The following is a 12,362-nucleotide window of genomic DNA, read 5'->3' as shown; positions in this document are numbered from 1 at the left end:
AGGCTGAAAACAGTCTCCGGATTCAGGCGAATCTGGGTTTAAGTCATGCCTCTGCTACTTATAAGCTATCAGTAAGTTCAGGCAACATACTTAACCTCTTTGAGTTCAGTTTCCTTTTTTTTGGAGATATATCAGTTTATTTTTCTGTAAAATGGGAAGCAATACTTTTTATAAGGATTAAGTTTAAGAAATAATTAAGTAAATGAATTTAAATGAAATAATAAAGGTAAATGCATTCATTATGATTTAGGGTAGCTGGGCATTTCAAAAAAATTATTAAGACTTTATTTATTTATTTGTTAATCCTCACCTGAGAATATTTTTCCATTGATTTTTAGAGAGAGTGTGTGTGGGTGGGGGGAGTTAGAAAGAGAGAAACATCACTTGGTTGCTTCAGGATCGAGCTTGCAACTTACATATGTGCCCTTGACCAGAATAAAACCCGGGTCCCTTTAGTCTGCGGGCCCACACTCCATCCACTGAGCCAAACTGGCTAGGGCAAGACTTTACCTTTTTAGAGCAGTTTTATGTTTATAGCAAAATTGAAGGGAAGGTACAGAGATTTCCGATATAACCCCTTCTCCTATACATGTATGGCCTGCCCCATTATCGACACCCCACCAGAATGGTACATTTGTTACAACTGAGCAACCTTCACTAATATGATACATCATCACCCAAAGTCCATAGTTTACATAATGGTTCATTCTTGGTTTTATACATTGTAGGGATTTGGACAAATGTATCATGACATGTATCTGTCATGTATGTTGTAATAGAGGCATACCTTGGAGATATTGTGGGTTCAGTTCCAGACCACTTCAATAAAGCGAATATTGTAATAAAGCATGTCACATGCATTTCTTAGTTTCATAGTACATATAAAAATTATGCTTACTAGTACACTATACTGTAGTTTATTAAGTGTGCAATAGCATTATGTCTAAAAAAATCAAGGTACATATCTTAATTTAAAAGCACTTTATTGCTAAAAAAGATAACCATCACTTGGGTCTTCAGCGAGTCATAATCTTTTTGCTGGTGGAGGGTCTTGCCATGATGTTGATGGCTGCTGGCTGATCAGGGTGGTGGTTGCTGAATGCTAGGGTGGCTGTGGCAATGTCTTGAAATAAGACAACAATAAAGTTTGCCGCATCATTTGACTCTTCCTTTCATGAATGATTTTACCCACAGTAGAACTTCTTTCAAAATTGGAGTCAATCCTCTCAAACCCTGCTGCTGCTTTATCAAGTAGGTTTATGTAATATTCTACATCCTTTGTTGTCATTTCAACAATCTTCACAGCATCTTTACTAGGAGTAGATTCCATCGCAAGAAACCACTCTCTTTGCTCATCCATAAGAAGCAACTCCTCATCGGTTCAAGTTTTATCCTCAGACTGCAGCAACTCAGTCACATCTTCAGGCTCCACTTCTAATTCTAGTTTTCTTGCTATTTCCACATCTGCAGTTACTTCCTCCACTGAAGTCTTGAACCCCTCAAAGTCACCCAGAAGGGTTGGAATCAACTTCTCCCAAACTCCTGTTAATGTTGATATTTTAATCTCTTTTCTTGAACCATGAATGTTCTTAATAGCAACTAGAATGGTGAACCCTTTCCAGGAGTTTTCAATTTACTTTGCCCAGACCCACCAGAGGAATCACTATCTATGATAGTCTTAAATAATACTATTTGAAAGTCAACACTACTCCTTGACCCAGGGCTGGAGAATGGATATTATGTTAGCAGGCATGAAAACAACCTTAATCTTGCACTTCATTTTAAAAAACTTTTATTTATTGATTGATTTTAGAGAAAGAGAGAAACATTGATTTGTTGTCCCACTTACTTATGCATTCATTGGTTGTTTTCTGTATGTGCCCTCACCCGGGATTGAATCCACAACCTTGGCATATCAGATGATGCTCTAACCAACTGAGCTACCTGGCTAGAGCTAATCTTGTACTCCTCCATCATAGTTCTTGGGTGATCAGGTGCATTGTCGATGAGCAGTAATATTTTGAAAGGAATCTTTTTCTCTGAGCTGTAGGTCTCAACAGAGGGCTTAAAGTGTTCAATAAACCATGTTGTAAATAGATGTGCTGGTTTTATTGTTCCATTTACAGAGCACAGGAAAAGTAGATTTAGCATAATTCTTAAGGGCCCTAGGATTTTAAGAATGGTAAATGAGCACTGGCTTCAACTTAAAGTCACCAGCTACATTAGACCCTAACAAGAGAGTCAACCTATCATTTGAAGCTTTGAAATCAGGTATCAACTTCTCTCTGGCTATGAAAGTTCTGGATGGTATCTTCTTCCAATATGAGGCTGTTCTGTCTACATTGAAAATCTGTTGTTTGATGTAGCTTGTTCATTAATGTAGTTGTTCATTTAGTATCCTAGCTAAAGTTTCCGGGTATCTTGCTTCTTTCCTTGAACCTCGTGAGCCAACTTCTTCAAATTTTTCTTCTTCAGCTTCCTCACCCCTCAGCTTTTATAAAATTGAAGAGTTAGGACCTTGCTCTGGATTAGGCTTTGGCTTAAGGAAATATTGTGATTGGTTTGATATTCTATCCAGACCACTAAAACTTTCTCCACATCAGCAATCAGGCTGTTTTGCCTTCTTATCAATCGTGTATTCACTGGAATAGCACTTCCAATTTCTTTAAAAAATGTTCCCTTTGAATTCACAACTTGGCTAACTGTTTGATGTAAGACGCCTATTTTTTGCCCTATCTTGGCCTTCAACATGCCTTCTTCACTAAGTTTAATCATTTCTATTCTAGCTTTTGATTTAAGGTGAGAGATGTACAACTCTTCCTTTTACTTGAATAATTAGAAGCCATTGTAGGGTTATTAATTGGCCAAATTTCAATACTGTTGTGTCTCAGGGAACAGGGAGGCCCAAGGAGAGGAAGAGAGATGGAGGAATGGCCAGTTGGTGGAGTAGTCAGAACACACACATTTGTAGATTAAGCTATCTTATATGGGCATATTGTATGGTGCCCCAAAACAATAGTAACATCCAAGATCACTGATCACAGATCACCATAACAAATATAATGATAATGAAAATGTTTGAAATATTGTGAGAATTACCAAAATGTGACACAGAGATACAATGTGAACAAATGTTGGAAAAATGGTGCCAACAGACTTGCTCAACCCAAGTAGCCATAAACCTTCAATCTGTAAAAAAAAACCCACAATATTTTCAAAGAGCAATAAAATGAGGTGTGTCTGTACAGAGTATTTTCCTAAAAATTCCATTATGACTCTTTTCAGAAAATAAGATTTTTTTTGCTATACTTCCATTTGCTACCTTAGCTCGGGTTTTATGTTACAAGTTAACTGAATGCATAGTCCAACTACCTCATTTAAAAAAAAAAAATGTGAATGACTGAAACCAAACACAGAAATTAGGAGGTTCTAACTATTCTGGAATAATATTGAAAACTTTTTTTTGGATAAATAATACAATTTATCCTTCCCTCTAGTGTGCTTTATCCAGTCTCCAACCTCATCCCCTTTCCTCACAAACTGCTGCCAACTCTTACCTCTTCGTGTGTGTGTGTGTGTGTGTGTGTGTGTGTGTGTGTGTGAGAGAGAGAGAGAGAGAGAGAGAGAGAGAGAGAGAGAGAGAGAGAGAGTTTGCCTCTTCATCTCACCACCCTCCAACTCTATCTGCAGACCTGAAGGCTCCCCACAGAAACCACAAAGGATCATTTGGCTTCCGTTTGGAAACATAGAAACTAAGTATTATGTTTTTGGGCAATTCCCAAATAAACCTCTCTCCAAATGCCAGTTTCTTTCCTAATGGTTTTATTCTTCCCTAATGGTTTGTTTGTTTGTTTGTATACATTTCAGGTTTCTCTAAGAAGCTCTGCCCCAGAGGGCTGAGTTGGCTTCAAGAGCTCAGAAGACATACCTGGCTGCTTTCTGAGTAAGCTCCAGTGGGAAATCCGGGCACAACAACTGCAGCAAACAGTGATATTCCTTCATGGTCAGCAAATCTGAAGTGGAAATGGAGAAAAATATATTAGGTCTCTGCATGTGAACTTGTTGCTTTCTTTTTGGTCATTTCATGGGTTTCAGACCTAGTTTCAGTAGAGCTGCTTTTTTATTTTTTTTAATCCTCATCCGAGGATATTTTTCCCATTGGTTTTTAGAGAGAGTGGAGGGGGACGAGAGAGAGAGAGAGAGAGAGAGAGGGGGGGGGGGAGAAAGACACATTGATTAGTTGCTTCTAGCACACAACCCGATCAGCGCTAAGGATGAAACCTGCAACCTAGGTACATGCTCTTGACTGGGAATCAAACCCATGATCCCTCAGTGTGTGGGCCAATGCTCTGACCACTGAGCACACTGGCCAGGGCAGTAGAGCTGCTCTTTTTAAAAGTAAGAGTTAAGGGTGTGCTAGCCACTAACCTCCAGGGGTGAGATTTTAAGGTCCATATTTATACAAAGTGTTTCCTGGATGGGAGGCACCCAGCTATAACATTTGAGCCAAAGGAGCTTCACTGGTTTGAAAAATGGGATGGAAAAGAAGGAACAAGAGGGATACTTTTATCAGCCTTCTTAGTTTGGTTTTCCTTGTGTATAACAATTTGCAAGAATGAGTCATTTAAAAGCTGGTTAAATCTGCTGAAATTCTCTGGCATGGTAACATTCACTACAACATGCCTAACGACCATCCACAGAACATCTGGAAGCAGGACTAAGGCACACTCAGTCTTGCAATGTATGGAGGAGAAGAGTACAGTATAGCAACCCGCAGACCTTATTACTCTGTCATCCAGTATTACACAGGCTGGCTTCTTTTTGATGTCTGCACACAAATCTGGTCATATTATAGTAAGTCAAGTTAGCTGTCCAAGGTATACAGTCAAGGCAAACAAATGATTCCTGATATACTGTGGGAGAGATGAGCCAGTCTTCTGTGGCACAGCGGAAGACCCACAGAGGTAAATCTCAGGGAGGTATATAGGACCCCAAGGGAGAGGAAAGACGCTGATGCTTAAAAGTTGTTTTGTTACTGTGTGTACTAATCCAAAAGATTCTAGATCAGCCAGGCAGCAGCAATCCACAAGTGTTCCAAAGGCTAAAGCATTTCAAATATGGAAAGACATGCTAATGGTAAAGCAAGAGTAAGCAACCTGGAAGCCATCCTAACTGGGAGCATGAGTGAGAGAAGGGAATCCAAAGGGCACGGCCACATTTGGGGAATGAAGATGATCATAGGCACTTGGTTTCTTTGGACCTAAGTTAGCCCAAGCCACAGGAATTCAGCTCTCCTGCCCCTGCTAGTTCGGTTGATGCCTTTCCAAGACAAAAACCCCAAATCCCCAGGGACAGGCCTGAGTTCCTACTAGTTTTTCATTAAAGCTCAATTCAAAATGGGGGCACAGAGTTAACCAAACCACACTGCCAAAGTCAGGGACACCAAGGAACAGAATCAGCGTCAATGTAGGTCAAAGGATCAAGATGGCTTTTGTGGCCTTCATCTTAGCCACAATAGGGTGTGTACTTTCCTCTCCTCACTTGCCTGACCTCGGGCACAGCCTGATAGAAGGTTTTATTTGTCAAGGGAAGGAGTAATAGCCACTCATGATCTCATAGATTTGGGGTGAGGGACAGAAAGGCAAAGGGAAGGGAGAAAAGCCACTGAATCTAATGTGCTCCCACTTTAATCTCACTCCAGAACTCCCTATATATGGTGTAGAGAGAAGTATGGTGGCAGAAAGTAAATAAAATAGAGTTCTATCTTTGAATTATCAGTGCTTTTCTAGAGTAAACTTGGGTGGATATACCTGATACCATTCTTGGAGATGGGGGTAAAAGTGTCTCACACAGAAATTCACATTTATCCCCATAATTACCTATAAAATATTTGGGAAGATAAATAGGATGAAGGGAAATGAGAGACGAGAGGAGAGAGAGAGAGAGAGAGAGAGAGAGAGAGAGAGAGAGAGAGAGAGAGAGAGAGATGAATGCTGGGGATTGATGTCAGCATCCTGGATTCCAATACTAGTACTTGCTTCCCAAAGTCAGAAAACTAATGTATAAAAACAACTTTGCACTTCTCTAATGTAGTGTCTCACGGAAATACTAAAAACATCAGAAAATCAGAATACATCTTGTCAGTCACTTCTGGAACTTGACTTTCCCAAATGTGAAGTAAGGAAGATAGTCAGATAAAGAGATAAATGAAAGTCAGGCAAACGGACAACTTTTACCACTTTACCAGTAATTGTGGGAGGCTCTATGTCTATCAAGCAGTGGTTAAATAATGTCAAGTTTAGATGTCTTCCATGGAGAGGCATCTGTCACTTGGAGACACTCCTGGGTTGTATGGTGGGTATTTGGGAGAATGGTAAGTGGAAAATAGTGAATGGTATTTGTTTCAAAATCAGAACATTGATGAGCAAATGGGAGCTGTCCCCTTCCTGTCCCACAGGCTAGGGTCAAATCTTGGCTTTGCAATTAACCAGGTATGCAATCTTGGGGAAATTGCTCAACCTCTCTAAATATTAGTTTCCCATCTATAAAATGAAAATGATGATACCTACCTTTCAGGGCTGAAGTCAAGATGAAAAAAGATGATGTCTATAAAGTACTTAGCAGGATGTCTAGAGCATAGTAACTCCAAACAATCAGAGTTATTTTGGTTTTGTTTTTAAATCCTGGAGGCAAAGACAGGAGAGGAGAGGAGGAAGGTGTTTCTTGCCAAGTTTAAATGCTTAAACACCTAGGAGTGTTTTGCCTTGAAAATTCTCTGTCAGGTTGCCTGAGCCAAACCTGTTTTAGAATATTCACTAATTTGATATTACCATGTGCCTCCTGGGGTCCAGGCACTATGTTACAGAAATGAGCAAGCAAGCAATCTCCCTAGTTCCCAAGGCTCACACTCAGGCATTAGTTAATCCTAAATGCCCCTGTCTACTTTGGGCCCCCGGCTCTTAGAACTCTCCAAGATCTCAAAGGCCTTTCCGGGCAGCCCTTTGTGCTATAGGATTAACAGTAATGAGACTGAATAGTCACTGAGGTCTTTGCTCAGGCCTTGAATTAGCTCACTTAACCTTCACAACAATCTCATGAAGTAGACTCCATTATTCTCAGTTCCATTTCATAGATATGTTCATGGAGGCGTAGAGAGATGAAATACTCCGATGAGTAAGGAGAGAAGAGTCTAGAGCAGTGATGGCGAACCTATGACACGCGTGTCAGCACTGACACGCATAGCCATTTCTGATGACACGCGGCCGCTGAGGCGGCCGCATGCTGAGGATGAAACATTTGCTGCTCCTGAGGATGAAACATTTGCGAAATAATGTTTTTTCCTCAAAGTGACACACTACCCGAGTTATGCTCAGTTTTTTGGCGAAGTTTGACACACCAAGCTCAAAAGGTTGCCCATCACTGCTCTAGACTGGGGAACAGAGAGGGGAACTAGCTTTCCAGAGCAAGATTCCGGGCTGGGAGGGAAAGAAGGATGACTGAGGGCTGGATGGGCTTAATATTGATAATACTGACAGCTAATATTCATTGAGCACTTGCTGAGGGCGAGGCACTGTCCTGCCAAGGGTTTTACATGTCTTAGCTCATCTAATCTTCACTATTGTTATCCCCATTGCACAGACACAAACTCAGATGGTGCTTGCTTACTAAGAGGCAGAACTGGAATTCAAACGCAGGCGGCTGGCTCCAAAGTTTACCCAACTAACATTTTCAGGCCCTTGATCTTATCAACCACTAATGTGTGAAGGCTTAAGAGCTTGCTTTTCCCTACAAACAAACTGCAGAAACTAAATAGCTTCAGGTGAATTGGATCAAGGAGACAAGTCAAGCGAATTGGGATTTTTCTCATGTAAGAAATTGAGTCTGAAAGGTTCTAATTACTGTCAACAGGAAAGACTGCAGCTCCAGTACAGCAGCTTGTGCTGGGCCGGAGGCCACGGGAGGGCGGGGAAGAGTACACCTGTGCTGGTGGCCACTCCACCGTTTCTCATCCCAGCCGCTCTGCACCCTGGCAGGTGCAGGGAAGGTAGGTGGTGTGTACCAACAGATGCATGCTCTAAAGGAATCCCCACAATTAGGAAAGCTTCAGCCAGCAAGTCCTGAAAGTTCAAAGGCAAAGACATAAGAAGTCTTGGTATAAGATCAAAATCAGAACACTCTCCACAAATTGGTGCTCCTCTTTTTTGTGGGTGGTCAGAGCTGTTAAACTTTCTTCCTCTAAACCTTATAATCGTCCTATCAACTCTGTGCCTGGCTCTAGACCAGAGGGTTTTACACCATTGATCCTATCATCTCTAGAGGCAGCACAGCGTGGTATTGTGGCTAAGAGCATGGACTTCAAAGTTAGACTGTCTGGGTCCAAATCTGAGCTTTGCCACTGATTTCAAATGACGACCTTTAAGCTCTTGATGCCTCAGTTTTCCCATCTATAAAATGGAGATAATGATAGTACCAACATCATACAGTTGCTGTGAGTTAATATTAAGTACTTACATTACATTAATGGCCCATCATACATCCTCTGCTATAGTATTTGCTATTATTTTAGAAATAAAGAAACTAGGGTTTCCTTAACTCAAGTTAATTACTTTCTCAAGGAAACAGCTAGTGAGTGGAGGAAGGACTGAGATTCAGACCTAAGCCTGCCTAGCTGCAAAGGTCTGTGAATTCTACTTTAGTAGGTGGGATCCGGCTGGTTAGTGAAGGTCTTGACTTCTAATGATAGAACAGTTCAGGCTGGGTGACTGACAGACTTTATATCAAAGTGAGACATATAGATACCCTCCAGGTGGCCCTATTAAACAGGGCAGAGTAGTTGTGCCGGGTAGTAGTACGAGTGCAGAACCCAGACTTTGCAGTCAGATGACCTAGCTCCACTACTTACCACTGGTATAACTTGGACAAGTTATACAACTTCTCTAAACCTTGGTTTCCTCATCTTAAAAATGTGAATAACCACATTATCTACCCAATAGGATTGTTGTAAAAATCAAATGAGGTCATTTATATATGACACTTTTCTGGAAAATTAGCAAAGTGCTCAATAAATGGTAATAGTATTTTATAATTATTAACCAATTAATAGTTGAAGTCCTGAAGTTGAGAAATACTTGGACTTAACTAAAGTCCTTAGCACAATGCCTGGAACATCATAGTAAATATCTGTTGAAGGAATGAGTGAATGAAAATACGCTTTGTAGCCTTGCTGGTGTGGTTCAGTGGTTGAGTGTCAACCCATGAACCAAGAAGTTGCTGGTTTGATTCCAGGTTGATGCAGGCTTAATCCCCAGTAGGGGGTGTGTGGGAAGCAGCTGATAGGTGTTTCTCTCATCAACGTTTCTATCTCTCTATCCCTCTTCCTTCCTCTCTCTCTCAAAATTCAATACAAACATTAAGAAAAAAAATTTTTTTGCAGAGTGACTCATGAAAATTCAGAGGGACAAAGTTCTGGCTACTGTGTGAACACAGAGATGGGGACTCTCTGGGCACAGGAGGCATGTCTCAGTGGGGGAGGGGCGTGAGGAGATGCCAGGAGCTGTAAAGTGCTGAAAATGGAAGGTGTCCTATTTGGTAGGTACTATAATCTCAGGAAACAATAAATCATTGCAGGTGTACTGCTTTCCTGGGCTTTGCTGACTCCTAACACCTTTACATCAAGTGCTCAACTCAATCAGCTTGGATATTTATTTTCATAGAAATGTAGCACCGATTTTACCTTGAAAATCAGAGGAAGCCTAGGGTTTACTTCCTAATAATTTAGTTTACCAGTGTTACAACTCTAGCATGAATGCTGTAGTTTTTAAGATAAGCAGCCTCTGACTCAAAAAAATTATTTTATTGGTCATCTTTAATCCTAGAGAGTGATAGATGAGGTTATTTTGGCTAGAAAATTAATCTAGTCAGAAATTACTGATGCCCAATATATCCCAGAGCTAACTCCCTTCTTGGAAATGAAGCATGAAGATGTTCTCTTGTCTTTTCTACATCTGGTTTGCCTTCTTGCTGTGGAAATTCCTGCCTCTGAAGCTCCTGGGGGCAGCTTAGTCATCTCTACAAACTCCTCACAGACCACCATGTGTGTCCACAACATTTGCTCAGAGGAACTGAGGCGGTGTATGATTATAGACTCAGATGCCTCTGCTCTTCCTGGGAAATGGTGCCTTTTCCAGGGTCAGAGTGGTGTCATTAAAGGAGATCAGTGGAGGAGTGGAAGGAATAGGGCCATATCTTTGTCTCTTAATCAGAAAAAGCCTTCTCCAAAGCCCAAATCAAGGTTTTTTAGCTCCGAAAGTATGAGGCTTGAAATGGGGTTTAGTCTGAACTCATTTGTATGAGTGTCTACATATTGATGGCTGGGTGAGCTAGTGCTGGGACAAGAACTGGATGGAGATAATGAAATGCTACCAAGCCATGGGCAATCTCAGACGACTGGACAACTTCTAGTTGGTTGGCTGCATGTTCTCAATAGGAATGACCACAAAGGCCAGAGAATACCACAGCCCATGAGTGAACTCTCCAATTTTCAGCTGCAATTGTTTTTATGTTCTTTTATGCAAGGCTCATTTTAAATGACAATCACCCTCAGCCAGGCTGCTCTGCCAAGAGATGCTCGGAAGGACATGGATAGTTCAGGGCATGACCATACCACTCCTTTCAATCCCCGGGGCACTTAGCCTTTGGTACCAGCCCACAGCTGAGTAAATACTCCTCAGTGCTACTCTGCAAGAATGAGGATATGAGTGAGGGAGAGTGGGGGCAGAGAGAGGAAGGGGCAAGGCATGTGGTACGCCATGTAGCACTTGGGTACCACAAATCACAGAAAGAATCTAAATTCCAGGGCCATGTTCCTGTCAAGCAAAGCCCCAGAGAATAGCAGGCTGTGTTCTTCAATTTTATCTTCTTTGGTAGCACTGTTGTTTTATGTTAAATGGAGGGAAATGATCATTAGTTTACTGAAAGGAAAATGATCTTACAAAAGGAATGAGAAGCAATGGCTTCCAATGACACCTGTGGGGTAAAGTACTTGGGCCATTATTAATACTATCCTTTGCCAACTCATTCCTCCCCAGAGCATGTTTAGTGTGTTCAAATAGGGGCAGAAAGCCAGTCTCTTTAATTTTATATTTTATTATGACTAAGCCCAACATCAAGTGACTATTTCTTTTTGACCAGTATATATGTTCTAGGCAAAGTATTAAATCAGACATAGTAACACTTTCATGGCAGTTTTTAGAATGAACAAAAGCAACTCACCAGGAACTGTTTATATTACACAAGATTTAAAGAAATGTGAGCAGCAATAGCTGGTTTGGTTCAGTGGATAGAGCATCAGCCTGCAGACGGAAGGATCCCAGATTTGATTCTGGTCAAGGACACATGCCTGGGTTGGGGGCTTGATCCCCAGTGGGGGGTATGCAGGAGGCAGCCAATCAATGATTTTCTCTCATCACTGATGTTTCTATATCTCTCCCTCTCCCTTACTCCCTTACTCTGTGTGTGTGTGTGTGTGTATGTGTGTGTGTGTGTGTATATATATATATATATATATATATATATATATATATATATATAGATGCAAGAAATTAAAAAAAGAAAAAATGTGAGCAAGTCTAACCTGTGATCGTGTATGGCACATCATGGCAATCTGATCAGGTTTTTAGGCTCACCATGGCCATCCCTACTCACTACCGTGGGATTGAACTAGAGGCCTGGTCTGATATGAGAAGAACCCCCAGACTGTGTGAAACCCTTGGGGTGTTGCCCTGCCTTCTATCCATCATGATGGGGCTGTTGAGAGTTGGAGGACCAAGGCAAGACTTGGTTCTGGGGCGAGGTGTCACTCTCTTCGACAGCTTTGATGACATGAAACCTAACAGGCGTGCATAGGCCTAGGGTGGGCAGCCATATGGCATTATGAAAGGAGGCACCAGTGCCAGCAGCAACAGGGCTAGTTACTCTGGCACAGGCATACTCTCCTGACCATTTATTGAGGAAATGGCAGGCAGCTTTGGACATCAAAATATGAAGCAGGATCTTGGCACCATAAGCTGCCAAAGGGCCCAGCAGCCCATCAGGAAAGTTATTTCAAGCCTAGCATTTGTACCACCATTCATCCTAATCCAGAGACCAACTAGCCCAGCTCTACCAGTTGTTGTTGCTTCACGTTTTCATTTGGAAATAAGAGGACAGGGTGTGTCCTTTGAAACAGAGACCTCAGAGCCAAGATGTAATTCTTATCCAGGAGGAAGCAGGTGCTGTGGCAAACTCTTGTGACCCACTCTTACTTGAAAAGAAAATGGTTCAACAGGCATGAGCGCTAGGGTGGAAATGAACTCCATCCTTCC

At 41.5% G+C, this 12,362-nt stretch overlaps 1 protein-coding gene across 4 annotated transcripts in view; it reads right to left on the bottom strand.

Annotated features, from left to right (window-relative positions):
* Positions 1 to 12,362, bottom strand: part of CSTPP1 (centriolar satellite-associated tubulin polyglutamylase complex regulator 1) — a gene marked incomplete at its 5' end in the record, with an annotated part of 164,029 nt that overhangs the window by 23,858 nt on the left and 127,809 nt on the right. For all 4 annotated transcript variants that reach the window (XM_079788552.1, XM_079788551.1, XM_079788554.1 and 1 more), the window contains one exon: positions 3,929 to 4,013. In XM_079788552.1, coding sequence (XP_079644678.1) covers positions 3,929 to 4,013 — 85 coding nt within the window. The remainder of the gene's footprint in view (positions 1 to 3,928; positions 4,014 to 12,362) is intronic.

This window comes from Cnephaeus nilssonii, assembly GCF_951640355.1.
Source record: "Cnephaeus nilssonii genome assembly, chromosome: 13".
Lineage (NCBI taxonomy): Eukaryota > Metazoa > Chordata > Mammalia > Chiroptera > Vespertilionidae > Cnephaeus > Cnephaeus nilssonii.
Note: the sequence above shows the minus strand (reverse complement) of the source record. Positions and strands in the feature narration are given on the sequence as shown.